Genomic DNA, 27,887 nt, shown 5'->3' on the forward strand with positions numbered 1-27,887 from the left:
CCTGGGGGGGTCTTTGTGTTGGGTTGGGGGTAGTTTAGGGGTCCCCGAGGCAGTTTGGGGTGCCCTGAGGGAGTCTGAGGGACACTGGGAGTGGTTTAGGGGTCCCTGGGGGGGTTTCTATGTTGGGTTGAGGGCTTTGGGGGTGGTCTGGGGGCATCCGGGGGTCCCTGAGGGAGTTTGGGGGTCCCTGGGGGGGGTCTCTGCATGGGGTTGGGGATGCTGGGGGTCTCTGGGGTGTCCAGGTGACCCTTGGGGGCGTTTGGGGGTACCTGGGGGGGGGGTCTCATGGGAAGTTTGAGGATCCTGGGGGGGGGTCTCTGCATCATCCCATGGGGACTGAGAGACCCTGGGGGAGCTCAGGGGTCCCTGGGGGGCGGGAGGTTCCTTCGGGGGGGTCACTGGAGGTCCCTGGGGGGGGTCACCGGGGGTCCCTGGGGGGTCCCTGGGGAGCTCAGAGGGTCTGGGGGGTCCCCCGGAGGCCCCTCAGGACACCCCCAGCCGGTTCGGGGTCCCTGGGAGGAGTGGTCTGGGGGGCTCGGGGAGGGGGGGGGGGTTTCCCTGACTCCCCCCCTCGGTGCCCCCCCCCCCCCAGGAGAAGGAGGGGGTGCAGTGGGAGGCGAAGGAGGAGGAGGAGGAGTACGAGGAGGAGCTGGAGGAGGAAGGCGAGAAGGAGGAGGAGGACGACCACATGGAGTACTGCCGCGTCTGCAAGGACGGCGGCGAGCTGCTGTGCTGCGACGCCTGCATCTCCTCCTACCACATCCACTGCCTCAACCCCCCCCTGCCCGAGGTCCCCAACGGGGAGTGGCTCTGCCCCCGCTGCACGGTACGGGGGGGGGGGACACGGGTGGGGGCACAGGGGGGGCAGGGGGACGGGGACGGGGAGCGGGTGGGGACGGGATGGGGATGGGATGGGAATAGGGACAGGGATGGGACCGGGATGGGGACAGGGATGGGACAAGGATGGGGATGGGATGGGGACGGGATGGGGATGGGATGGGGACGGGATGGGGACAGGGACGGGGAAGGGATGGGACAAGGATGGGGATGGGATGGGGACAGGATGGGGATGGGAATAGGGACAGGGATGGGGATGGGATGGGGACGGGATGGGGACAGGGACGGGGAGGGGATGGGACAAGGACAGGACGGGGATGGGGATGGGGACAGGGATGGGACAGGGATGGGGATGGGGACAGGGATGGGGACAGGGATGGGGATAGGGACAGGGACGGGGATGGGGATGGGATGGGGACGGGGATAAGGAGCAGATGGAGCTGGGGACAGGATGGGGATGGGGACATGGGGATGGGGACGGGGACAGGATGGGGACAGGACAGGGATGGGATGGGGATGGGACAGGATGGGGACAGGGATGGGGATGGGGACGGGACAGGGAGTGGATGGGGATGGGATGGGAATAGGGACAGGGATGGGACAGGGATGGGGACAGGGATGGGGATGGGATGAGAATGGGGACAAGGAGAGGGAGCGGATTGGGATGGGGGCAGGATGGGGATGGGGTGGTGACGGGATGGGGACAGGGACAGGGAGGGGATGGGGATGGGATTGGGACAGGGATAAGGAGCAGATGGAGCTGGGGACAGGATGGGGATGGGGACATGGGGATGGGGACAGGGACAGGATGGGGACAGGACAGGGATGGGATGGGGACAGGGATGGGATGGGGACAGGGACAGTGACAGGGTGGGGACAGGGCAGGATGAGAACGGGGACAGGGATGGGATGGGGACAGGCAAGGGGCATGCTGGGGACAGACACAGCGATGGTTTGGGGTTGGGGACAGGGACAGGGACCTGCTGGGGACAGGGACAGGACGGGGACAGGGCCGGGGCCAGGATGGGGACGCAGTGGGGACAGGGTGGGGCTGGGGGGTGACGTCCCCTGTGCCCCAACGCCGCTGTCCCCGCAGTGCCCGGTGCTGAAGGGGCGGGTGCAGAAGATCCTGTACTGGCGGTGGGGGGAGCCGCCCCCCCCCGTGGCCGTGCCCCCCCCCGAGGGGCCCCCCGAGGGCCCCCCCAAGGTGCTGCAGGGCCGCTCGGAGCGAGAGTTCTTCGTCAAGTGGGTGGGGCTGTCCTACTGGCACTGCTCCTGGATCAAGGAGCTGCAGGTACCGGGTGACGGGTGTCCCGGGGGGGTGGGGACACCCCTGAGGGGGGGCTGGGTGGCATGGGGACACCCCCAGGGGGACCTGGGGGACAGGGACACCCCTGAGGGTATTCTGGGGGGCATGGGGACACCCTGGGGGGGATCTGGGGAGCGTGGGAACACCCCCAGGGGGACCTGGGGGGTGTGGGGAAAGCCCCACGGGGGCCTGGGGGACAGGGACAGCCCCCAAGTGGCCTGGGGGACATAGGGACACTCCTAGGGGTGGCCTGGGGGACATGGGGACATCCCTGGGGGTGGCCTGGAATATGGGGGCACCTCCCTGAGTGGCCTTGGGGACATGGGGACACTTCTGGGGGTGTCCTGGGGGACATGGGGACATCACCCAAGTGGCCTGGGAGACATAGGGACACTCCAGGGCATGGCCTGGGGGACATGGGGACACCCTTAGGGGTGCCCTGGGGGACACAGGGACACCCCCCAAGTGGCTGGAGTGGGACACTGGGACTGGGGCTGTCCCCCTGTGACCAGCCGGGGATAATGGGGACACCCCGAGGGCAGAGGGGACAGGGCCACCCCTGTGACCACCGTGAGGAGCAACACGGGACAGGGCCCCCCACGGGGGGGACATGGGGCCACCCGTGGGGACAGTGAGAGCACCCTGGGGGCACCCCGGGGACGCGCTGTGACCGAGGACACCCCCAGCACCCACCCCAGCACCCCCTCGGGGGCCATCAGGGTGTCCCCCGCGCCCCCCAGACACTAACCTTGTGTGTCCCCCGTCCCCCCCCCCAGCTGGAGATCTTCCACCTGGTGATGTACCGCAACTACCAGCGCAAGAACGACATGGACGAGCCCCCCCCCCTGGACTACGGCTCCGGGGACGACGACGCCAAGAGCGAGAAGCGGGGCCGCAGCCAGGACCCCCTCTACGGCGGCATGGAGGAGCGCTTCTACCGCTACGGCATCAAGCCCGAGTGGATGACGGTGCACCGCATCATCAACCACAGGTGGGGGGGGGATTTGGGGGGGTTTGGGGGGGTTTTGGGGGAGTTTGGGGGGTTTTAGGGGGATTTAGGGGGATTTAGGGGGATTTAGGGGGTTTTAGGGGGTTTTAGGGGGGTTGGGGATAAGGGGACGCTCTGGGGGCTGCTGGATGCTGATGGTTTTGGAGGTTTTGGGGATAACTTCAGGGGCTGCTGGACAGCCCTAGTGCCTGGGGGTGACCTCCAACACCCTTGGGTGCCCCCCTACACCTGTGGGTGCCCCCCTACACCTGTGGGGGCCCCAGATTGGAGGGTTGGGGTGACATCAGGTGACACAGGGGATTTGGGGACACATCTGGAGGCTTTGGGGACAAGGGGAAACTTCAGGGGCTGCTGGACACCCTCAGTGCCTGGGGGTGACCCCCAGCACCCATGGGTGCTCCCCTACACCTGTGGGTGCTCCCCATCACCCGTGGGTGCTCCCACCCCAAAGGGGGGGCTTGGGGTGACATCAGCACAGGACTTCTGGGGGGTTTGGGGACACTGCTGGTGCCTTTGGGGACAATTGGCAACTTTGGGGGCTCCTGGACACCCCCAGCACCCATGGGTGACCCCCAGTGCCTGGGGGTGCCCCCTCCCCAAATCTGAGCAGGGTTTGGGGACACCCCTGGGGATGCCCCTCGCACCCTTGGGTGCCCCCCAGCTGCCCCTGGGCAGCCCCAAAATCCTGAGTGTCCCTGTCCCTGGTGTCCCGGACCCCAGTGTCCCCTCAGGGTGTCCCCATGTCCCCGCCAGGTGTTCCCTGGTGTCCCCATGTCCCCCCCCCCGTCTCCCAGCCCTCTGGCCGCGTGTCCTCAGGTGACCCCGTGTCCCCACATGCCCTCTTCTGCCTGCCCGTGGCCTTGTCCCCGTGGCCTTGTCCCCGTGTGACCCCTCTGTCACCGCCTGTCCCCGGGCGACCCCAGTGCTGGCTGTCACCCGGCTGTCACCCGGCGTGTCCCCGCTGGCGGCGGTGGCAGTGGGTGACCCCTGGTGGCCCTGTGGCGCCCGCCACCCGACCCCGGGGCCTGGCTGCCACCCGTGGCACGGGGGGATCCCCGCTGTCCCCCATGGGTGCCTCGTGTCCCCTGTGGGTGCCTCATGTCACCCGTGGGTGCCCACTGTCCCCATGGGTGCCTGCTGCCACCTGTGGTACCTTGTTGTCCCCACGGGTGCCCCACTGTCCCCATGGGTGCCGCATTGTCCCCATAATTGTCCCACTGCCCCCACAGGTGCCTATTGTCCCCATGGGTGCTTGCTGTCACCCATGGGTGCTCATTGTCCCCTGGGATACCTGCTGTCACCTGTGGTATCTTCTTGTCCCCATGGGTGTCCTGTTGTCCCCACAGTTGTCCCATTGTCCCCACGGGTGCTCAGTTGTCCCTGCAGGTGCCCATTGTCCCCATGGGTGCTCACTGTCACCCAGGGGTGCTCACCATCCCCCTGGCTACCTGCTGTCCCCATGGGTGCCCGTTGTCCCCCGGGGTCCCTGCTGTCACCTGCGATGCCTGATGCCACCCCACTGCCCTGTGGGTGCCCTGTGCCTGATCCCCCTGGCTGCCTGGTGCCCCCTGGGTGCCCGCGGCCCCCCATGGGTTCCCGGTGCCCCCCCCCCTGTGCCCGCTGCCCCCCCGGGTGCCCGGTGTCCCCCGGGTGCCCGGTGTGACGGCGTGCCACGCAGCGTGGACCGCAAGGGGCAGTACCACTACCTGGTGAAGTGGCGCGACCTGCCCTACGACCAGGCCACCTGGGAGGAGGACGAGATGCCCATCCCCGACTACGACCTCCACAAACTGGCCTACTGGAAGCACCGGTGAGCCCGGGGACACCGGGGGGGGGGGACACCGGGAGGGGGGGACACCAGGGGACGTGCCACGGGGGGACACGCGGCAGGGGGATGCGACACGGCGTGGGGAATGGGGGACGCGGGCGAGCCCCCGGGGGGACCAGAGCCACCAGGCTGTGGTCTCACCATGTCCCCCCCCCCCCAACGTGTCCCCTGTTGGCCCCCCCTCCCCGTTGTCCCCTCCCCGATGTCCCCAGGGAGGTGTTCATGGGGGAGGACCCGGCGCAGCCCCGGCGCTACAAGAAGAAGAAGAAGGAGACGCCGGGGGAGGGCCCCCCTGACTCCCCCACCAACGACGTGAGTGTGGGGCACCGCATGTGTCCCCCCCCGTTGTCACCTGCGTGTCCCCCCCCAGTCACCTGCATGTCTCCCCCTATCACCTGGACATCCCCTGTCACCTGGGTCCCCCTCAGCTTATCTGGGTTCCCCCACTCCTTGGGTTCCTTCCCTGTCCCCCGTGTCCCCCTCCAAGTCCCCTGTGTCCCCCCCAAGTGCTCTGTGCCCTCCCAGAGTCCCCCATGTCCCCTCCAGCCCTGTGTCCCCCCATCTCTCACTCCCCCCAACCCCTCCCACCCCCTCCCCAGTGGCGGTGTCACCCCATGGTGACGTCCCCACAGTGACATGCCACCAGGGTGACGTGTCCCCATGGTGAGGTGCCCCACTGTGATGTGCCCCATGGGGACATGTCCCCCGTGTTGAGGTATCCCCGCGGTGACACCTCCCCCTGTTGAGGTGCCCCACGTTGACGTGTCCCCACAGAGACATTCCCCATGTTGAGTTGCCCCACAGTGACCCATCCCCACAGTGACGTGCCCCATGGTGACATTCCCCATGGTGACCCATCTCCATGGTGACATTCCCTATGGTGACCCATCCCCACGTTGATGTTCCCCGTGTTGACCCTTCCCCACGTTGACCCATCCCCTCGTTGATGTTCTCCATGTTGACCCAACCCCTCATTGACCTATCCCCATGTTGACCCATCCCCACGTTGATGTTCCCCGTGTTGACCCTTCCCCACGTTGACCCATCCCCTCGTTGATGTTCTCCATGTTGACCCAACCCCTCATTGACCTATCCCCATGTTGACCCATCCCCACGTTGATGTTCCCCATGGTGACCCATCCCCACGTTGATGTTCCTCATGTTGACCCACCCCCACGTTGACCATCCCCCCGTTGACGTTCCCCGTGGTGACGTGTCCCCATGCTGATGTTCTCCATGCTGACCCAACCCCACATTGACCCATCCCCACATTGACGTTCTCCACGTTGATGTTCCTCACGTTGACCCATCCCCACGTTGACCATCCCCCCGTTGACCCATCCCCGTGGTGACGTGTCCCCATCCCGTCCCCAGCCGACGGTGAAGTACGAGTCGCAGCCGCGCTTCATCTCGGCCACCGGCGGCACGCTGCACCTCTACCAGCTGGAGGGCCTCAACTGGCTGCGCTTCTCCTGGGCGCAGAGCACCGACACCATCCTGGCCGACGAGATGGGGCTGGGCAAGACCATCCAGACCATCGTCTTCCTCTACTCGCTCTACAAGGAGGTGGGTGGGCGCCACGGGGTGTCCTCGCGCTCCCCTCTGCGGTCCTTGTGCCCTGCCTTTGGCCATACGGCCCCCATAGGGTGGCCCCGTGGCCCTACTGGTGGTCCCGTGGTCCTACTGGTGGTCCCATGGTCCTGCTGGTGGCCCCGTAGTCCTACCAGTGGCCCCGTGGCCACCATGGGGTGTCCTCGCAGTCCCGTCTGCATCCTCATGGCCCTGCCTGTGGCCATACGGCCCCCATAGGGTGGTCCCATGGTCCTACTGGTGGGTCCAAGGTCCTACTGGTGGTCCCATGGTCCTGCTGGTAGTTCCATGATCCTAATGGTGACCCCATAGTCCTGCCTATGGTCCCATGGCCACCACGGGGTGTCCTCATGGCCCTATTTGTGTCCCCGTGGTCCTGCCTGTGCCCATATGGACTCCATAGGGTGACACCAGAGTCCTACTGGTGGTCCCAGGGTCCTGATGGTGTCCCCATGTCCCTGCCAGTGTCCCCATGGCCACCCTGGGGTGTCCTCACGGCCCTATTTGTGTCCCTGTGGCCCTCCTTGTGTCTCCACAGCCACCTTCAGGTGGCCACAGGGTCCTGCTGGTGGCCCCACGGCCACCCTGGGGTGTCCCCGTGGCCATCCCAGTGCTCTCACAGCCACCCCACGGCGTCCCCACGTCCCTGTGGTGTCCCCACGGCCACCCTGGGGTGTCCCCATGTCCTCCCGTGATCCCGTTGCCGCTCTGGGCTGTCCCCAGGGCCCTTGGCTGTGTCCCTGCTGCCACCCTGTGGTGACACTTGCCAACGTCCCCAAGATGTCCCCGCGTCACTTCAGTCGCTCTTCCTGTCCCCTTGTGCCTCCCTGTGGCCACCCTGGGGTGTCACCAGGATCCTTCCCGTGTCCCCATGCTGTGCCAGTGGCCCTGTGGGTGCCCCACGGCCACCCTGGGGTGTCCCCATGGCCACAACGGGATGTCACAGTGTCCCCATAGCCACTCTGGGATGTCCCCATGGCCACTCTGGGGTGTCACAGTGTCCCCGCCTGCGTCCCCTTGGGGACATTTCCGTGTCCCTGCGGCCACACCAAGCCACCCCCTGCCCCATGCGTCACGCTGTCCCCGTGTCCCCACGGCCCCGTCCCGCCGCCCGCCGCCCCCTGTGTCACACTGTCCCCACGTCCCCAAGGGCCCGTCCCGCGCCGCCGCCCCGTCCCCGTGTCCCCGTGTGACGCGCTGTCCCCCAGGGCCACACCAAGGGCCCGTTCCTCGTCAGCGCCCCGCTCTCCACCATCATCAACTGGGAGCGCGAGTTCCAGATGTGGGCGCCCGCCTTCTACGTTGTCACCTACACCGGGGACAAGGACAGCCGCGCCATCATCCGCGAGAACGAGTTCTCCTTCGACGACAACGCCATGAAGGGCGGCAAGAAGGCCTTCAAGATGAAGGTGAGGGGGTGCAGGGGGCACAGGGGACGGGTCCTTGGGGTGCTGGGGGTCCCTGGGGTGCTGGGTGACCTGGTGGCCAGGTCCTTGGGGTGATGGGGGTCTTTGGGGTGCTGGGGTGACCTGGGGGCTAGGCCCTTGGGGTGCTGGGGTGACCTGTGGCCAGGCTCTTGGGGTGCTGGGGGTCCTCAGGGTGAGGGGTTCACCTGTGGATGGGTCAGAGGTCATTTGGGGTGCTGGGTGACCTGGTGGCCAGATCCTTCGGGTGCTGGGTGACCTGGTGGCCATGTCCTTGGGGTGCTGGGTGTCCCCAGGGTGCTGGGTGACCTGGTGGCAGGGTCCCCGGGGTGCTGGGTGACCTGGTGTTGGGGTCCCTAGGGTGCTGGGTGAGCTGGTGGCCATGTCCTTGGGGTGCTGGGGGTCCTTGGGGTTCTGGGGTGACCTGGTGGCAGGGTCCCCGGGGTGCTGGGTGTCCCTGGGGTGCTGGGTGACCTGGTGTTGGGGTCCCTAGGGTGCTGGGTGACCTGGTGGCCATGTCCTTGGGGTGCTGGGGGTCCTTGGGGTTCTGGGGTGACCTGGTGGCCAGGTCCTCGTGGTGCTGGGTGACCTGGTGGCAGGGTCCCCAGGGTGCTGGGTGTCCCCGGGGTGCTGGGTGACCTGGTGGCAGGGTCTTCGGGGCGATGGGGTCCCCGGGGGGGCTCTGGGGGTCCCCGGGGTGCCGGGTTGTCCCGGCGGCTGGGTGCTGACGGCCGCGGCAGCGGGAGGCGCAGGTGAAGTTCCACGTGCTGCTCACCTCCTACGAGCTGATCACCATCGACCAGGCGGCGCTGGGCTCCATCCGCTGGGCCTGCCTGGTGGTGGACGAGGCCCACCGCCTCAAGAACAACCAGAGCAAGGTGGGCACGGCCGGGGGGGGCAGACGGGACCCCCGGGGGGGCGCCCGGATCCTTGGGGGGAGCACCCGGACCCCCGGGGAGCTCCCCGGGGTGCCTCGGGGGGACGTTTGGGTGCCTCAGTCCCTTGAGTTGGGGACGCCCCCGGGGTCTGCGCCCCTTAGGGAGGGGACACGGGGGTCCCGTGGGGAGGGGGTGTCCCCTTACGTGGGGTGACACGGGTGATGTGACCCCCCCCTGTTGTGTGTGTCCCCCCCCCGCAGTTCTTTCGGGTGCTCAACGGGTACAAGATCGAGCACAAGCTGCTGCTGACGGGGACCCCGCTGCAGAACAACCTGGAGGAGCTCTTCCACCTCCTCAACTTCCTCACGCCCGAGCGCTTCAAGTACGGCCCCACCGTCCCCTCCTGGCCCCCAGTGTCCCCTCCTGGTCCCCACTGTCCCCTCCTGGCCCCCATTGTCCCCTCCTGGTCCCCACTGTCCCCTCCTGGTCCCCACTGTCCCCTCCTGGCCCCATTGTCCCCACCAGACCCCCACCATCCCCTCCTGGCCCCCCACATCCCCAGTCCACCCTCCCGTCCCCCCGCATCCTCCCGCATCGCCCTGTGTCACCACTGTCCCTACGTCCCCGTGTGCTGGCTGTCCCCATATCCTGGCTGTCCCCATGTCCTGGTTGTCACCGTGTCCCTATGTCCTTGCTGTCCCTATGTCCTCATGTCCTGCCTGTCTCCGTGTCCCCTCGTCCTGGCTGTCCCCACATCCTGGCTGTGTCCCTGTGTCCCCACGTGTCCCCATGTCCCCATGTCCTGTCCATCCCCTTGTCCCCACGTCCTGGCTGTCCCCATGTCCTCGCCATCCTGGTGTCCCCACACCTTGGCCCTCCCCACATCCCCCCCACCTCCCCCAACCCCTCGTATCCCCACATCCCCTCGCGTCCCCCCCCTTGTCACCGCCATCCCCGCGCCCCCCTCCTCACCCCAACCACACCCCCCAGCCCCCTCCTCACGCCCCCCACACCCCCCTCCCCGCAGCAACCTGGAGGGCTTCCTGGAGGAGTTCGCCGACATCTCCAAGGAGGACCAGATCAAGAAGCTCCACGACCTGCTGGGCCCCCACATGCTGCGGCGCCTCAAGGCCGACGTCTTCAAGAACATGCCGGCCAAGACCGAGCTCATCGTGCGCGTCGAGCTCAGCCCCATGCAGAAGTACGGGCGCCGCGGGCAGGGAGGGGGTGGTCCAGGCACGTGGGGGGGGGGGCCCAGCGCCCCAGAAACAGCTCCTGGGAGCCCCGGGGGTCCCAGCACCACAATAGCTGATCCCGCTGGGCTTGGGGAGGGTCTCAGCACCCCAATTCCAGGTCTCAGTACCCCAATACCAGGTCCTATCCACTTTGTGGGGGGGGTCCTCAGCACCCCAACACCCAGAGCCCACCGGCTTTGGGGGTCTCAGCACCCCAATTCCAGCTTCCAGCACGCCAATTTCAGGTCCCATCCACCTTGGGAGGGGTCTCAGCACCCCAATTTCCAGATCACACCCATCTTGGGGGTCCCAACACCACAATATCTGATCCCGCTGGGCTTGGAGAGGGTCTCAGCACCCCAATTCTAGGTCTTGGTACCCCAAATTAAGGTCCCATCCACCTTGGGAGGGGTCTCAGCACCCCAATTCCCAGATCACACCAACTTTGGGGATCCCAGAACCCCAATACCTGATCCAACTGGCCTTGGGGAGGGTCTCAGCACCCCAGTACCAGGTCCCACCCATTTTAGAGGGGGTCTCAGCACCCCAACACCCAGAGCCCACCGGCTTTGGGGGTCTCAGCACCCCAATTCCAGGTCCCAGCACCCCAATACCAGGTCTCATCCACCTTGGGTGGGGTCTCAGCACCCCAATTCCCACATCACACCAGCTTTGGGGATCCCAGCACCCCAATACCTGATCCCGCTGGGCTTGGGGAGGGTCTCAGCACCCTAATTCCCAGATCCCACCCACCTTGGGCTTGGGGAGGGTCTCAGCACCCTGACACGAGCTCCTACCCACCTGGGGGGTCTCAGCACCCCAATACCTGATCCCACCAGCATTGGGGGGGGGGTCTCAGCACCCCAACTCCCAGATCCCACCAACGCTGGGGGTCTCAGAACCCCAATACCAGGTCCCAACCAGCTTAGAGGGGGTCTCAACACCCAGAGCCATCCACCTTGGGGGTCTTGGCACCCCAATACCTGATCCCACTAGCTTTGGGGGAGGGTCTCAGCACCCCAATACCAGGTCCAATCCACCTTGGGGGTCCCAGAACCCAAATACCAGACCCCAGCAGTCTTGTAGGGGGGGGTCAGCACCCTAATTCCCAGATCCCACCGACCTTGGGGGTCTTGGCACCCTAATACCAGCTCCCATCCACCTTGGGGGGGGGTCTCAGCACCCCAGTGCAAGATTGCACCAGCCTTGGGGGGGTCTCAGCACCCAGATCCCACCACCTTTAGGGGTCCCAGCACCCCAACACCAGATCCCACCCACCCTGGGGGGGGTGGTCCCAGCTCCCCAAACACCCAGACCCCAAAGCCCTTGGGGTGCGTAGGGGGGTCCCAGCGCCCCGATCCCTTGGCTCCCACCAACATGGGGAGATCCCAGCCCCCAAACCTGGGCTCCTGCAGGGTGAGGGGGGATCCCACCAGCTGGGGGAGGGGGGCTGCCCCCCCCTCCGAGCCGGGTGCCAGCCCCCCGCCCCGCAGGAAGTACTACAAGTACATCCTGACGCGCAACTTCGAGGCGCTGAACTCGCGGGGCGGAGGGAACCAGGTGTCGCTGCTCAACATCATGATGGACCTGAAGAAGTGCTGCAACCACCCCTACCTCTTCCCCGTGGCCGCCATGGTGAGGGGGGGGCCGGGGGGGGTGTGGCACCGGGGGGCACGGGGGGGGGTGGGGGGAAACACGGTGGGGTGGGGGAGATGGGGGGGGTACGGGGGGATGTGGGGATGTGGGTGGGCAGGGGCATGGCGGGGGAGATGGGGGGATATGGGGGGGACATGGGGACATGGGGGGGGGACAGGGACATGGGGTGGGGGGAGATGGGGAGATATGGGGGGATGTGGGGGAGATGGGGGGGGATGGAGGGATGTGGGGACATGGGTTGGGAGATGGAGGGATACGGGGGGACGTGGGGACATGGGGTGGGGGGAGATGGGGAGATATGGGGGGATGTGGGGGGGACACGGAGGGCATGGAAGGGGACAAGAGGGAGGTGGGGTGGTGGGACATGAGCTTCAGAGGGACATGGGGACATGGGGGGGACATGGGAACAGAGGGACATGGATATGGGGCAGAACTGGGGGGGGCAGTGGGACAGTGGGAGCTACAGGGGGACGTGGGGACAGGGGGGACAGGGGGTGATGTCCCTGTCCCCAACCTGTCCCCAATTCCCCCCCCCAGGAGTCCCCGAAGCTGCCGAGCGGCGCCTACGAGGGGGGGGCCCTGATCAAGGCCTCGGGGAAGCTGCTGCTGCTGCAGAAGATGCTGCGCAAGCTGAAGGAGCAGAACCACCGCGTGCTCATCTTCTCCCAGGTCGGTGGGGAGGGGGCTGCCCCCCCCCAGACACCCCCAGGGCCCCCCGCACCCCTGCCAGCACCCATGGGTGCCCCCAGAGCCCCCCAGCACCCAGGCCAGCAGCCATGGGTGCCTCCAGTGTAGCCAGTGCCTGTCCCAGCACCCCTGGGTGCTCCCAGTGCCTTTGGGTGTCCCCAGTCTAACCAGTGCCCATCCCAGCACCCTTGGGTGCTCCCAGTGCCTTTGGGTGTCCCCAGTCTAACCAGTGCCCATCCCAGCACCCTTGGGTGCTCCCAGTGCCTTTGGGTGTCCCCAGTCTAACCAGTGCCCATCCCAGCCCCCCCCCCAGGCACTCCCAGTCTAACCAGCACCAGGTGCCCCCATGCCCCCCGGGTGCCCCCATTGTAACCAGTGACTCCCCCAGCCCCCCCAGTGCTCCCAGTCTAACCAGTGCCCCGCAGATGACGAAGATGCTGGACCTGCTGGAGGACTTCCTGGACTACGAAGGCTACAAGTACGAGCGCATCGACGGGGGCATCACGGGGGCGCTGCGCCAGGAGGCCATCGACCGCTTCAACGGTAGGCCCGGGGGGGGCTGGGGGGGTCACAGGGGACTGGGGGGGACACCAAGGAACCAAGCAGGAGGGCACCAAGGGACCAAGGGGACACAGGCATTTGGGGTGACACCCAGGCAGGATGGGCCCCCCAGGCAGGATGGGGCCCTCCAGGTAGTTTGGAGAGGGGGTGACAGGGACTTTTAGGAACTTCTTTTTGGGGTGGGGGGGTCCTAACCCCATCTGTGATGGGTTCTTGTGAGGGTTCAGGGTGCCTGTGCGCCCACTGCTGGGTGCTGGAGGGGGGAGAGGGTTTTTTTGGGGGGGGTTCTGGCAGCCCTGGGGTCCCTGATGATGCCGGGGGAGGCATGGGGGGGCCGTGGGCTTTGTCAGGGGGCTGTCACCCCCCGTGCTGACGCCGGGGGGGCAGCGCCGGGGGCACAGCAGTTCTGCTTCCTGCTGTCGACGCGGGCCGGGGGCCTCGGCATCAACCTGGCGACCGCCGACACCGTCGTCATCTTCGACTCCGACTGGAACCCCCACAACGACATCCAGGTGTGCCCCCCCCCCACGTCCTCCGCGGCCCCCTCCCCACCTCCTCTGCCCTGTCCCCTTGGCCTTGTCACCTTCCTGTCCCCGGTTGTCACCTCGTGCCACCACGGCCCCCTCCCCGGCCGCTGCTACACCGCACCGGGTCCCACCATGGCTCTGGCCACACTCAGGTTCCTCAACACGTCCCCATCACCACGTCCCCACCACCACATCCTCCAAGACCATATCCCCACCACCACATCCCTGCTCCAACGCTCCCCTCACCTCCCCCCTCTCCACAATGTCCTTTCTGACGTCCCCCAACCTGTCCCCTTCCCCCGTGGCGCTGCTCGACGCGTCCTCCACCTCGGTGTCCCCGCTCTGACACGTCCCCTGCTGCCTCCCCGTCCCCGCAGGCCTTCAGCCGGGCGCACCGCATCGGCCAGGCCAACAAGGTGATGATCTACCGGTTCGTCACGCGCGCGTCGGTGGAGGAACGCATCACGCAGGTGGCCAAGCGCAAGATGATGCTGACGCACCTGGTGGTGCGCCCGGGGCTGGGCTCCAAGGCCGGCTCCATGTCCAAGCAGGAGCTTGATGACATCCTCAAGTTTGGCACTGAGGAGCTCTTCAAGGACGAGAACGAGGGTCAGCGCCCGCCGGGGCTGGGGTGTGGTGGGCTGTGGGGGGGATACGGGGGGATGTGGTGGGACGTGGGAGGCTGAGGTTGGATGTAGGAGGCCGTGGTGGGACATAGGAGGCCGTGGTGGGACACAACAGCTCATGCAAAGCTGCAGTGGGATGTACAAGGCCTGGGTGGGACGTTTGAGGCAAGGCAGTGAGAGGACATGTAAGGCCATGCTAGGGCCATGGTGGGACATGCAAAGCTGTGGTGGGACGTGTGAGGCCGTGGTGGGACGTGTGAGGCCGTGGTGGGACGTGTGAGGCCGTGATGAGATGTGCGAGGCCGTGATGGGTCATGCAAAGCAAAAACAGAACATGCAAAGCCACGATAAGGCCGTGGTGGGATGTGCAGATCCATGGTGGGGTGCATGAAGCCATAGTGGGGCGGTGACAGGACACACGAGGATGTGATGGGGCCATGATGGGACCCATGAGGCCATGATGGGACGTGGCAGGCTGTGAACTGGGTCACAGCAGGTCGTGCAAGGCCATGGCGGGATGTCGTGTTGGGTTGTTCAAGGCTGTGTGGAGGCATTCCAGGCTGTGTTGGACCATACTGGGCTGTACTGGGCCATGTTGGTCTGTATTGGACTGTATTGGGCTATGCTGGGCTGTGTTGGACCATATTGGACCATCATGAGCTGTGTTGGACCATAATGGGCCATGTTGGGCTGTGTCAGGCCACGTTGGGCTATATTGGGCCATGCCTGGATATGCTGAGCTATGATGGACCATCCTGGGCCATACTGGGCTGCATTGGACCATATTGGGTCATGCTGAGCTGTATCAGGCTACATTGGGCTGTATTGGACCATACTGGGCCATACTGGGCCATGCTGAGCTATGTTGGACCATCCTGGGCCATACTGGGCTGTGTCGGCCTATATTGGGTCACGTTGAGTTGTGTTGGGCCATGTTGGGCCGTATCAGGCCATGTTGGGCCATGTTGAGCTGTAACAGGCCGTGTCGGGTCATGCTGGGCTGTGTCAGGCCATTTTGGGCTGTATCAGGAGACAGTGGGATGTGTCAGGCCATGTCAGGCCATGTTGGACTGTGTTGGGCCATGTTGAGCTATGTCAGGCCATGATGGGCTGTGTTGGAACATACTGGTCCATATTGGGCCGTGTCAGGCCATGTTGGACTGTGTCAGGCCATGTTGGGCCATACCTGGACGTGCTGAGCTATGTTGGACCATATTGGGTCATACTGGGCTGTAATGGACCTTACTGGGTTGTGTTGGGTTGTGTTGGGCCACATTGGGCCATGTAGACCTGTATTGGGCTATGTTGGGCTGTGTCAGGCCGTGTCAGGCCATGCTGAGTTGTATCAGGTTGTGTTGGGTCATGTTGGGCCATGTTGGGCCTCGTTGAGCTGTGACAGGCCATATTGGGCTGTGCTGGAGCATACTGGGTCATGTTAAGTTGTGTTGGGCTGTGTCAGGCCATGCTGGGTCATGTTGGACCATACCTGGACATGCTGTTGGACCATATTGGGTCATACTGGGCTGTGTTGGACCTTACTGGGTCATATTGAGTTGTGTCAGATCATACTGGGCCATACTGGGCCACACTGAGCTGTGTTGGAGCACATGGGGTCATGTTGAGGTGCATTGGGCTGCGTTGACCCATGTTGAGCTGTATTGGGCCATATTGTGCTATGTCAAGCCGTGTCAGGCCATATTGAGCTGTATCGGGCCATGTTGGGCTGTGTCAGGTTATTTTGGGCCATGTTGAGTGGTGTCAGGCCACGTTGGTCTGTGTTGGGCTGTATTGGGCCATGTTGGGCTGTGTTGGGCTGTATTGGGCCGTGTTGGGCTGTACTGGGCCATGTTGGGCCATGTTGGGCTGTATTGGGCTGTGTTGGGCCATGTTGGGCTGTATTGGGCTGTGTTGGGCTGTGTTGGGCTGTGTTGGGCTGTATTGGGCTGTGTTGGGCTGTATTGGGCCATGTTGGGCCGTGTTGGGCTGTATTGGGCCATGTTGGGCCATGTTGGGCCGTGTTGGGCTGTGTTGGGCCATGTTGGGCTGTATTGGGCCATGTTGGGCTGTATTGGGCCATGTTGGGCTGTATTGGGCCATGTTGGGCTGTATTGGGCTATGTTGGGCTATATTGGGCCACGTTGGGCCATGTTGGGCTGTATTGGGCTGTATTGGGCCATGTTGGGCCATGTTGGGCCATGTTGGGCTGTATTGGGCTGTACTGGGCCATGTTTGGCTGTGTTGGGCTGTGTTGGGCCATGTTGGGCTGTATTGGTCCATGTTGGGCTGTATTGGGCCATGTTGAGCTGTATTGGGCTGTATTGGGCTGTACTGGGCCATGTTGGGCTGTGTTGGGCCATGTTGGGCTGTATTGGTCCATGTTGGGCTGTATTGGGCCATGTTGGGCTGTATTGGGCCACGTTGGACCATGTTGGGCTGTATCAGAGCATGCTGGGCTGTGTTCAACCATGCTGGGCCATGCTGGACCGTGTTGGGCCACGTCAGGCCACGCTGGGCCGCGCTGGGCCGTGCTGGGCCGTCCTGGACCAAGTCAGGCCATGCCAGGCCGTGTCAGCGGCGTGTCACCGGCGCAGGGGAGAACAAGGAGGAGGACAGCAGCGTCATCCACTACGACAACGAGGCCATCGCCCGGCTGCTCGATCGCAACCAGGACGCCACCGACGACGCCGACGTGCAGAACATGAACGAGTACCTCAGCTCCTTCAAGGTGGCGCAGTACGTCGTGCGCGAGGAGGACAAGGTGCGTCCGGGGACAGGGGGGCATGAGGGGGGGACAGCGGCTTGGTGGGGACGAGGGAGGTGATGGGGATGATGGGGACAATAGAGATGGTGGGGTGAGATGGGGTGGGGGTGATGGAGGTGGGAATGGTGGAGATGATGGAGATAAAGATGATGGGGATGGGGGGATGGTGGAGATGGTGGGGACAACGGGAGTGGGAGCGATGGAGATGATGGGGTGGAGATGATGGAGGCAGGGATGATGACAATGGGGATGGAGACAATGGAGATGGGGACAATGGAAATGGGGATGATGGAGATGGAGATGATGAAGACGCTGGGATGTGAATGGGGGAGATGGGGACGATGAAGATGCAGATGATGGAGGTGATGGAATGGGAATGGAAATGGGAACGAGTGAAATGATGGAGATGATGGGGGTGATGGAGACGTGGAGATGGGGACGGGGGATGAAGGAGATGGAGGTGGTGAGGATGGGGATGATGGAGGAGGAAAAAACGGGGACAATGGGGATGGGAACCATGGAAACGGTGGAGATGGGGACAGTGGGGGTGATGGAGGTGGGGACAACGGGGATGGAGATGATGGAGGTGATGGGGACTGTGGAGGTGGAGGTGGTGGAGATCATGGGAATGCAGAGGACGGGGACAGTGGGGATGAAGAGGTTGGAGATCATGGGGATGAAGATGATGAGGACAGTGGAGGTGATGGGGACAATGGAGATGGAGAAGATGGGGATCATGGGGGGGTGGAGATCTTTGGGGCGATGGGGACAATGCAGATGAAGGTAATGGAGATGAGACAATAGGGGTGTTGGAGTTGAAAAGGATGATGGGGATGGTGGAGATGATGGAGGTGAGGACAACGGGGATGGGGGTGATGGAGGTGATGGGGACAGTGGAGATGAAGGTGGTGGAAATGATGGGGATGGAGATGATGGGGATGAGGACAGTGGAGGTGGAGGTGATAGGGACAGTGGAGGTGATGGAGATGATGGAGATGATAAGGATGAAGATGGTGAAGGTGATGGGGACAATGGAGGTGGAGATGATGAAAATGATGGAGATGATGGGGATGGGGATGATGGAGATGATGGGGGCAGCGGAGGTGGAGATGTTGGGATGATGGGGACAGGGATGATGGAGTTAAGGAGGATGGAGATGATGGAGATGAGACAGTGGGGATGGAGATGATGGGGACCATGGGGGTGGAGATGATGGGGACCATTTGGGTGGAGATGATGGGGACCATGGGGACGATCCAACCCACGGCGCCTCCTCCTGCAGATCGAGGAGATCGAGCGGGAGATCATCAAGCAGGAGGAGAACGTCGACCCCGACTACTGGGAGAAGCTGCTGCGGCACCACTACGAGCAGCAGCAGGAGGACCTGGCGCGCAACCTGGGCAAGGGCAAGCGGGTGCGCAAGCAGGTCAACTACAACGACGCTGCCCAGGAGGACCAAGGTGGGCACTGGGAGGGACTGGGAGGCACTGGGAGGGACTGGGAAGGAGCTGGGAAGGACTGAGAGGGAACTGGGAGGGACTGGGAAGCAGCAGGAGAACCTGGCGCGCAACCCAGGCAAGGGCAAGCAGGTACACAAGCAGGTCAACTATGATGGTGGTGCCCAGGAGGACCACGGTGGGCACTGGGAGGAAACTGGGAGGCACTGGGAGGGACTGGAAGGCACTGAGAGGGAACTGGGAGGCACTGGGAAGCACTGGGGAGGAGCTGATGCACAAGCTGTCAAGAGCAAGCAGGTCAGCTACAACGATGGTGCCCAGGTGGGCACTGGGAGGCACTGGGAGGATGCTGGAACGTACTGGGAGTTAGTGGGAGGGGTCTAGGTGTACTGGGCACCCAAGCTTAGGGAATCGAGGTGGGTGCAGGGCGGTTGAGAGCACTGGGAGGCAGTGGTGAGGTACTGGGGCACATGGAGGAGGCACTGGGATGTACTGGGAAGGTACTGGGATACACTGGGAGGGTGTTGGGAGGTGCTGGGGGAATTGCTGATGCTCACACCTGTGAGGACCAAGGTGCTGCAGGGCAACTGGGAGCGCTGGGAGGCACTGGTGCGTGCGTTAGGAGGCACCAGAAAGGGTAACGGGAGGATACTGGGAGGCACTGGGACAGACTGGGAGGGACCCGGGTGGAGTGCCGATACAATGGGCACCCACACCCTGGAGGACTGGGGTGCCCCCGAGGCAACTGGGATCACTGGGAGGTTATTGGGATGCTCCTCTGAGGCACTGGGAGGCACTGGGACAGACTGGGAGGCACTGGGAGGGCTCTGGGCCGGACTGCGGAACACGCGGGGGGCATTTGGGGCAGGGGGGCATTTAGGGGGCATTTGGGTGGGCATCTGGGGGTCCCGGGGGGGCACCTGGGTATTAGGGGTCTGAGGGGTGATTTGGGGTCTGGGGGGGGCAATATCGGGGTGCCCGGGGGGGGCCTGGGGGTGCTGATCCCCGCCCCCCCCCCCCGCCCCCCAGACAACCAGTCCGAGTACTCGGTGGGCTCCGAGGAGGAGGACGAAGACTTCGATGAGAGGCCGGAGGGTGAGCGCCCCCCCGTGCCCCCCCCCGTGACCCCCCCGTGTCCCCACACGTCCCTCTGACCCCCCCATGTCCCTCTGCCCCCCCCCACATCCCTCTGCCCCCCCCCCTCCTCATAATGTCCCCAGCTGTCCTCGGTGTCCTCCCCATGCCCCCCCCCTTCTGGGATGGGCTCCTGCCTGCCCCTTTTGGGGGGGGGGGGGTGGGGGACACCTTGGGGAGCCCTGGGGGGCACAGGAGGGTTCGGGGGGGCCTCCTGGGTGCCCTGGGGGGGTCACGGGGGGGGGTGACAGCGATGTCCCCGTCCAGGCCGGCGCCAGTCCAAGCGGCAGCTCCGGAACGAGAAGGACAAACCGCTGCCCCCGCTGCTGGCCCGGGTGGGGGGCAACATCGAGGTGAGGACCCCCGGGGGGGCACCTCGGGGTGGGGGGGTCCCCTGGGTGTCCCCTGGGTCCCCCCTGGGTCCCCTTGTGTCACCTGGGGGGGCCATCGGGTCCCTTTTTGTCCCTTATCCCACTCTGGGTTCCCCCCCCAAGACCTGGGGGGTCCCTCTGACCCCTGGGGGTCACCTGGGTGTCCCCCCCCCCCCCCCTCAGCCACCAGTGTCCCCCCTCCTCCTGTCACCTTCCTGGTCCCCTGGGTCCCCCCCCAGTGTCCCCAAACACCAGTGTCCCAGCAGCCCCCCCCCACCTCGTATCTGCCCTTCCTGAGCAAGCCTTGGGGTGTCCCCGTCCCCTCGGGGTGTCCTCATCCCTTGGGGTATCCCCGTCCCCTCGGGGTGTCCCCATCCTCCTGGGGTGTCCTTGTCCCCATGGGTGTCCCTCAGGGTGTCCCCATCTCCTTGGGGTGTCCCTGCCCCCCCCCAGGTGTCCCCCTGGGTGTCCCTATCCTTGTGGTGCCCCCATCCTTGGGGTGTCCCCCTCCCCTAGATGTCCCTGTCCCCCCGGAGTGTCCCCTTCCCCTGGGGTGTCCCCGTCCCCCCTGGGTGTCCCTGTCCCCCCGGGGTGTCCCCATCCCCTTGTGGTGTCCCTGTCCCCATGGGTGTCCCCTTGGGGTGTCCCCATCCCCCATGGGTGTCCCCCCAGGTGTCCCCCTGGGTGTCCCCATCCCTTGGGGTGTCCCCATCCCCTGGATGTCCCCGTCCCTCAGGGTGTCCCTGTCCCCCCGGGGTGTCCCCATCCCCTTGTGGTGTCCCTGTCCCCATGGGTGTCCCCTTGGGGTGTCCCCATCCCCCATGGGTGTCCCCGTCCCCCCAGGGTGTCCCCATCCCCTTGTGGTGTCCCTGTCCCCATGGGTGTCCCCTTGGGGTGTCCCCATCCCCCCGGGATATCCCCATCCCCTGGGTGTCCCCGTACCCCCTGGGTGTCCCCATCCCTCGGGGTGTGTCCCCATCCCTCGGGGTGTCCCCCCGCCCCCCGGTGTCCCCGTGACCCCCCCCTCCCGTGCCGCAGGTGCTGGGCTTCAACACGCGGCAGCGCAAGGCGTTCCTCAACGCCGTCATGCGCTGGGGGATGCCCCCCCAGGACGCCTTCACCTCCCAGTGGCTCGTGCGCGACCTCCGCGGCAAGAGCGAGAAGGAGTTCAAGTAGGTGGCACCGCGGGGACACCCTGGGGACACCGTGGGGACACCAAGGGGGCAATGAAGACAGCGGGCGGTGGCCACGGGTGTCCCCAAAGCTGTCCCTGGGGTGTGGGGGGGGGCTGAGGTGGGGTTGTGTGTCCCTGTCTCTCTGTCCCTGTGGGGTTTCGTGTGTCCCCATGGTGTCCCCACGGTGTCCCCACAGACCTCACTGTGACCCCATAGGTGTCCCCGTGTCCCCATGAGTCCCCGTGTTCCTGCGTGTCCCCGTGTGTGTCCCCATGTCCCCACTGGGTCCCCATGTGTGTCCCCACATCCATGTGTGTCCCCATTCGTGTCCCCATGTCCCTGTGTGTCCCCATGTCCCCACTGTGTCCCCATGTCCCCATGGGTGTCTCCATTGTCCCATGTCCCTGTCCCCATGTCTGTGTCCCCTCCATGTCCCCCCATGTCCCCGCCACGTCCCTGTACTCCTCCATTGTCCCATGTCCCTTTGTCCCTCATGTCCCTGCATGTCCCCACCTTCCCGTGCCCATGTCCCCATGTGTCTCCATGTCCCCACATGTCCCCAAGTCTTCCCACATGCCCCATGTCCCCGCGTGTCCCCGCGTGTCCCCGCGTGTCCCCGTGCCGCGTGATGAGCCCTTACTCAGCCGAGCGCCGCCGTCGGCTTTCCTGGGGAGCGGGCGAGCGCCGTGTCCCCCTCACGCCGACGCACAGCCACCCCCAGGGGGGGACGGGGTGTCCCCCGTGTCCCCGTGTCCCCAAGGGGGGCCGGGCAGGGCCCAGGGGACGCCAGAGAGGTGGCAGGACCCGGCCACAGCCGGCACAGGCCTGGGATGGGCGCTGTGACGAGGGGACGGCTGATGGCGCGGGGACTTTGGGGACATCGGGACACTGGGGATGTTGTTGGGGACACTGGGGACATCGGGGACATTGGGGACAACAGGGACATTGGGGTGGGGATCCCAGGAATGGGGACAAGGACCCTGGGGACAAGGACAGCGGGATGTGGGGGGACACTGGTGGCAGGGACCTTGGGGACAGGCATGGGGACAGAGCCCTGGGGACCCTGGGCACAGGGACCCTGGGGATGGGGACAACGGGGACGGGGTCTGTAGGGACAAAGCACCTCAGGGACAGGGACAGCAGGGACAGGAGCCTCTTGGGACCGGGGTGGGGACGCAGGGGACGGTGACGCTGGGGCCGAGGGGCCGCCGGGGGTGGCGGTGTCCCCAAGGGCAGTTGTGTCCCCAGGGCCTACGTGTCCCTCTTCATGCGCCACCTCTGCGAGCCGGGCGCCGACGGCTCCGAGACCTTCGCCGACGGGGTCCCGCGGGAGGGGCTCTCGCGGCAGCAGGTGCTGACCCGCATCGGTGTCATGTCCCTCGTCAAGAAGAAGGTACGCGGGTCCCCGTCACCTCTGTCCCCTCCCTGTCCCCTCCCTGTCCCTTCCCTGTCCCCTCCATCCCCTCCCTGTCCCCTCCATCCCTTCCCTGTCCCCTGGACCCCCACCTGGGGTCTCCTCAGTTCCCTGCCTCCCCGCCGTCCCCTGGGTGTCCCCCCCATCCCCTAGGTCCCCCCCGTGTCCCACCCCCCCCCCCTTCCTGTCCCCAGTGTCCCCCGGTGTCCCCACTGTCCCCGCCGCCCCCCAGGTGCAGGAATTCGAGCACATCAACGGGCGCTGGAGCCTCCCCGAGCTGGTCCCGGAGCCCAGCGCCGACTCCAAGCGCTCGTCGCGCGCCTCGTCCCCCGCCAAGACCTGCAGCACCGACCCCGAGCAGAGCCGCACGCCCACCCCATGCACCTCCAAACCCGGTACGGCCACGGGCACGGGGACACGGGGACCTGGGGACACGGGGACGGGACACGGGGATGTGGGAACATGCGTATAGGGACAGGAACATGGGAATGTGGGGACACGGGAATGGGGACACAGGGACAGGGACAAAGGGACAGGGACACGCGGATGTGAGGGACAGGGATGCAGGGACATTGGGACAAGGGGATGTGGGGACAGGGACATGGGGGTGGGGACACGGGGGTGTGGGGACATGGGGATGAGGATGGGGACATTGAGACGTGAAGGACAGGGAGCGGGGACATGGGGATGTGGGGACAGGATGGGGACAGGGACACCACGGACATTGGGGATGGGGATGAGGACATGGGGACACGGGGACAGGGGGTGGGAACTGGGACGTGGGGAGCAGGGGGGACAGGGGGTGGGGACAGGGCCACCAGGGACGTGGAGGACACAGGGCTGGGGACACAGGGACATGGGGACAGGGGATGGGGACAGGGACACGGGACAGAGGACACAGGGGACAAGGGATGGGGACATGGGGGGCGCAGAAGCATCACTGGGGTGCTTGGGGCCCCCGCGTCCCCGTGTCCCCCTCTCAATGTCCCCTGTCCCCAGCCACGCCAGCGCCCAGCGAGCGTGGGGACGGGATGGGGCCACCCCCGGACAGGGACGACGGTGACACCCGGGACGAGAAGGAGCCCAAAGGTCCCGAGAAGATGGAGACAGAGGTGGGTGACGGTGCTGTCCCTGTCCCCGTCCCCAACACTGTCCCCATGTGTCCCCATCCCTGCCCTCCTCCCCATCTCTGTCCCCTTCGTCCTCATCCTCATCCTCATCCCCTCTGTTCCCTCCCTGCTGTTGTCCCCACGTCCCCCGTTCCCCTCTGGGCTGTGTGGGGACACTCAGGGGTGACGCCAGCTCCGTGTCCCCGTTGTCCCCGCAGGCTCCCGTCCCCGAGGCGCCGCCGTCCCCGGGCGATGGCAGCGAGGCCGAGGGCCCGAGGAAGGGCGAGGAGGAGGAGGGCCCCGGCGGCGAGCGGGAGCCCGAGGCCGAAGGCCCCCTGGCTCGCGACGAGCGCGGTGAGCACCTGGTGTCCCTGTGTCCCCCCCCCGATGTCCCCAAGGACCCGGTCCCTGAGCCCCCCCTGTCCCCTTCCAGCAGGTGCCGAGGTCGAGAAGCCCCCCGGGGGGGAAAAAGGCGACGAGAAACCCCCCGAGGAGGAGCCCAAGGAGCGGCCGGGAGACCCCGACCCCAAACGAGGTACCTGGGGGGGGGGCCTGATAGGGTGGGGACCTGCTGGGGGCGTGGCCAAGCTGATTGGGGGGGGGGGGGTTAACCAAGAAGCCCCCCCTGCAGCGTCCCGTTGGTATTTGCGCTGCGTTCACTCTGAAGCCTACTGATGGCCGGGAGCCGCTCCCTGCCTGCTGGGGGGGCCGCGGGTGGTTTGGGGATGCTGGGGAGGGGGGCACGATGCGGTGCTGAGCCCCTCCCCCTCCCCGCGCCCCCCCTCGCAGAGGAGGTGAAGGCCGAGAAGGAGCCGAAGCTGGAGCCGCGCGCCAACGGCCGGCGGGAAGACAAAGCCGAGAAGCCGCGGTTCATGTTCAACATCGCCGACGGCGGCTTCACGGGTGAGCCACGGGGGGGCCCCCAGGGGTTTTGGGGTGCGGGTGGGGGCCACGCGGCGGGGTCCCTGCGCTCCTGACGCCCCCCCCCCCCCCGGCCCCGCAGAGCTGCACACGCTGTGGCAGAACGAGGAGCGCGCCGCCGTCTCCTCGGGGAAGCTCAACGAGATCTGGCACCGGCGCCACGACTACTGGCTGCTGGCCGGCATCGTCCTGTATCCTTCCAGCGCCCGCAGCACCCTGGGGTGCCCCCAGAGCCCCCAGGTCCCTCCAGCAGCACCCTTGGGTGCTCCTGATACTACCCCCAGCATGCCTAGGTCCCCACCCCCCGGCACCCTGGGGTGCCCCCAGCACTTCCAGGTCCCTCCTGCTGCACACTGGGGTGCCCCCAGCAAGGCCAGGTGCACCCTTGGGTGCCCCCAATACTCCCCAGCACTCCCAAGTCCCCCCAGCAGCACCCTGGGGTGCCCCTGATACCCCCCAGCATGCCCAGGTCCCACCCCCCCCCTACCCCCATCACTCCTTAAACTCTCCCAGCACCCTTGGGTGCTCCCCAGTACCTCCCGGGTCTCCCCAGCACCCACAGGTGCTCCCCGGTACTTTGCGGGTGCCCCCCGCACCCCCGGGTGCCCTCCAGGTGCCACCATTCTCCACAGGGATGGTGGCAGTGGGGCAGTGACAGCAGGGTGACACCTGGGGGGGACAGGGGACAGCAGTGGCAGTGATGGTGACACTGGGGGCAGTCCTTAGGGCACAACTAGGGTGGGTGATGTGGGAACAGACGGGGGTGTTGGGGACAGAGTGGTGTGGTGACACAGTGACACGGTGACTTGGTGACCCGGCGACACAGTGACTTGGTGACATAGTGACTTGGTGACATGGTGACACCATGACAGTGACCTGGGGGCACAGTGACATGATGACACGGTGACTTGGTGACATGGTGACACAGTGACTTGGTGACATAGTGAAATGGTGACACCGTGACATGGTGACTTGGTGCCACAGTGACTAAGTGACATGGTGACACCATGACATGGTGACACCGTGACACAGGGACTTGGTGACATGGTGACGTGGTGACACCGTGGCCGTCCTTATCGCACAGCTCTGGCTCCACGTGCTGGACATGGGATGGTCTGGGGGGTATGAGGGGGCTGTTGGGGACACGGTGACACAGTGACAGTGACAGGGTTGTGACGCAGTGGTAGTGATGCAGTGACAGTGACACGGTGATGTGGTGATGTGGTGACATGGTGACACAGTGACACGGTGACATGGTAACACAGTGACACAGTGATGTGGTGGCACTGTGATTTGGCGACATGGTGACACAGTGACATGGTGACGCTGTGACAAAGTGACATGGTAGCACCTTGACATGCTGACACAGTGATGCAGTGACATGGTGATGTGGTGACATTGATCTGGTGCCGTGATCTGGTGATCATGGTGACACAGTGACACAGTGACACAGTGATGTGACAGCGATGTGGTGGTGCAGTGATTGGGTGACATGGTGACACAGTGACATGGTGAAGCAGTGACACGGTGTCTCAGTGACATGGTGACAAAGTGACAAGGTGACAGTGACAGTCCCTAGCATGCGGCCACAGCTCTGTGCGCCAGATGGGGAATGACCAAGGGGGAAGAGGTTGACATGGTGACACGGTGATGCAGTGACACGGTGACGCGGTGACACGGTGACGCGATGACATGTTGATGCGGTGACAGTGACACAGTGATGCAGTGACATAGTGACATGGTGACGCGGTGACATGGTGATGCGGTGACATAGTGACACAGTGACGTGGTGATGTGGTGACATGGTGACATATGACATGGTGATGCAGTGACACGGTGACATAGCGACACGGTGACACGGTGACATAGTGACGTGGTGACATAGTGACACGGTGATGTGGTGACATGGTGACGCGGTGACATGGTGACGCGGTGACACGGTGACGTGGTGACATGGTGACGCGGTGACATGGTGACGCGGTGACACGGTGACGCGGTGACAGTCCTTAGCGCGCAGCCACGGCTACGCGCGCTGGACGGACATCCAGAACGACGGCGCCTTCGGGGTCATCAACGAGCCCTTCAAGGGCGAAGCCTCGAAGGGAAACTTCCTGGAGATGAAGAACAAGTTCCTCGCACGCCGCTTCAAGGTGAGCGCACGGGGGCCTTGCACGAGGGCTTTGCACGAGGGCCTTGCACCCGCACGGGGGTCTTGCACGAAGGTTGGCCTTGCGCAGGGGCTGCTCTGGGGACACGGCTTGTGGGGCTGGCACGCAGGGGCTGTGTTTGCACACTTGTGCGAGCTTTTTGCACGAGGGTCTCCATGCACAAGTGCCAGGCTCGCACGAGGGGCCGGGCACAGCGAGCGTGCACCCAGGCAGTGCTCACAACGTGGGCCACGCATGAGGGCAGAGAGGGTTGCACGGGGACAGGGCACAAGAGGCAGAGCCCCCATGGGGGGACGTGGAGGTCACCAGGGGGGCACGGAGGCCACCAGGGGGGCGCAGAGGACACCGGGGTGGCGCGGAGGCCACTGGGGGTGCCTGGAGGCCACCAGGAATGCGCGGAGGCCACGGGGGTGGCGAGGCTGGTGGCGAGGCCGCCTCCCCCCTCCCCCTTTTTTTCCCCTTTTCCCCCTCTTTTCTCCTCCCCCCACCCCCCCGTCCCCCCCCCCGTCCCTCCCGCAGCTCCTGGAGCAGGCGCTGGTGATCGAGGAGCAGCTGCGCCGCGCCGCCTACCTGAACATGACGCAGGACCCCAGCCACCCCGCCATGGCCCTCAACACCCGCTTCGCCGAGGTCGAGTGCCTGGCCGAGAGCCACCAGCACTTGTCCAAGGAGTCGCTGGCGGGCAACAAGCCCGCGAACGCCGTCCTGCACAAGGGTAAGAGGCGGGCGGGCCGGCGCGCCCGGCGCGGACGCCCCGTGTAGCGCCTCGCACCTCTCTGTACCCGCGCTCTCAATCATTAAAGTGGGGTTCTCCTCCCAACCGGCTCCCGGTGTATCCTTGCTCTGCGCGTGCTTTCTGGCGGCCGGGGAGGGCGCGGGGGGGCGGCGGGGCAGCTGCTGGAAGGCCCCCGAGGGGTTTCCGGGGTGTGAGTAAACCTTGAGTAAGCTCGGAGTAAGGCGGGGCGCGGACGCAGGGCGGCCCGAGGGGCTCCGGGGTGCGCGAGGAGGAGCAGCCGGGAGCTTCTGTTGCATACCGCGGGGCTTTGCGCTAAGATGTATCTGCTTAGTAACTGTAGTGGAAGTCTGGAGGATGCAAGTAGTATGTGCCGTGTGCTTCGGGAGTATGTAATGCATTTACCCAGTGTATCTCTCGTGGGGGTATGGAATGAGTATATTCTGAGTAACCCTTGCAGTGGCCAGAGTATCCCTG

General features: G+C 65.3%; 1 protein-coding gene across 3 annotated transcripts in view; it reads left to right on the plus strand.

Annotated features, from left to right (window-relative positions):
- The window catches only part of CHD3 (chromodomain helicase DNA binding protein 3), a 43,449-nt gene that overhangs the window by 12,686 nt on the left and 2,876 nt on the right, over positions 1-27,887 (plus strand). For 2 of the 3 annotated variants that reach the window (XM_072032184.1, XM_072032186.1), the window contains 29 exons: positions 593-826; positions 1,934-2,131; positions 2,923-3,137; positions 4,834-4,965; positions 5,196-5,295; positions 6,358-6,549; positions 7,782-7,982; positions 8,738-8,875; positions 9,136-9,257; positions 9,903-10,076; positions 11,604-11,745; positions 12,304-12,435; positions 12,879-12,996; positions 13,402-13,526; positions 13,919-14,150; positions 16,759-16,925; positions 18,211-18,388; positions 19,415-19,480; positions 19,787-19,872; positions 20,929-21,062; positions 22,314-22,458; positions 22,712-22,874; positions 23,479-23,591; positions 23,807-23,942; positions 24,022-24,123; positions 24,378-24,491; positions 24,592-24,700; positions 26,527-26,659; positions 27,197-27,392. In XM_072032184.1, the coding sequence (XP_071888285.1) occupies positions 593-826; positions 1,934-2,131; positions 2,923-3,137; positions 4,834-4,965; positions 5,196-5,295; positions 6,358-6,549; positions 7,782-7,982; positions 8,738-8,875; positions 9,136-9,257; positions 9,903-10,076; positions 11,604-11,745; positions 12,304-12,435; positions 12,879-12,996; positions 13,402-13,526; positions 13,919-14,150; positions 16,759-16,925; positions 18,211-18,388; positions 19,415-19,480; positions 19,787-19,872; positions 20,929-21,062; positions 22,314-22,458; positions 22,712-22,874; positions 23,479-23,591; positions 23,807-23,942; positions 24,022-24,123; positions 24,378-24,491; positions 24,592-24,700; positions 26,527-26,659; positions 27,197-27,392 (4,297 nt within the window). The remainder of the gene's footprint in view (positions 1-592; positions 827-1,933; positions 2,132-2,922; positions 3,138-4,833; positions 4,966-5,195; positions 5,296-6,357; positions 6,550-7,781; positions 7,983-8,737; positions 8,876-9,135; positions 9,258-9,902; positions 10,077-11,603; positions 11,746-12,303; positions 12,436-12,878; positions 12,997-13,401; positions 13,527-13,918; positions 14,151-16,758; positions 16,926-18,210; positions 18,389-19,414; positions 19,481-19,786; positions 19,873-20,928; positions 21,063-22,313; positions 22,459-22,711; positions 22,875-23,478; positions 23,592-23,806; positions 23,943-24,021; positions 24,124-24,377; positions 24,492-24,591; positions 24,701-26,526; positions 26,660-27,196; positions 27,393-27,887) is intronic. The other variant, XM_072032185.1, reaches the window with a different exon arrangement.

The sequence above is a fragment of the Anas platyrhynchos genome, chromosome 37 (assembly GCF_047663525.1).
Source record: "Anas platyrhynchos isolate ZD024472 breed Pekin duck chromosome 37, IASCAAS_PekinDuck_T2T, whole genome shotgun sequence".
NCBI lineage: Eukaryota > Metazoa > Chordata > Aves > Anseriformes > Anatidae > Anas > Anas platyrhynchos.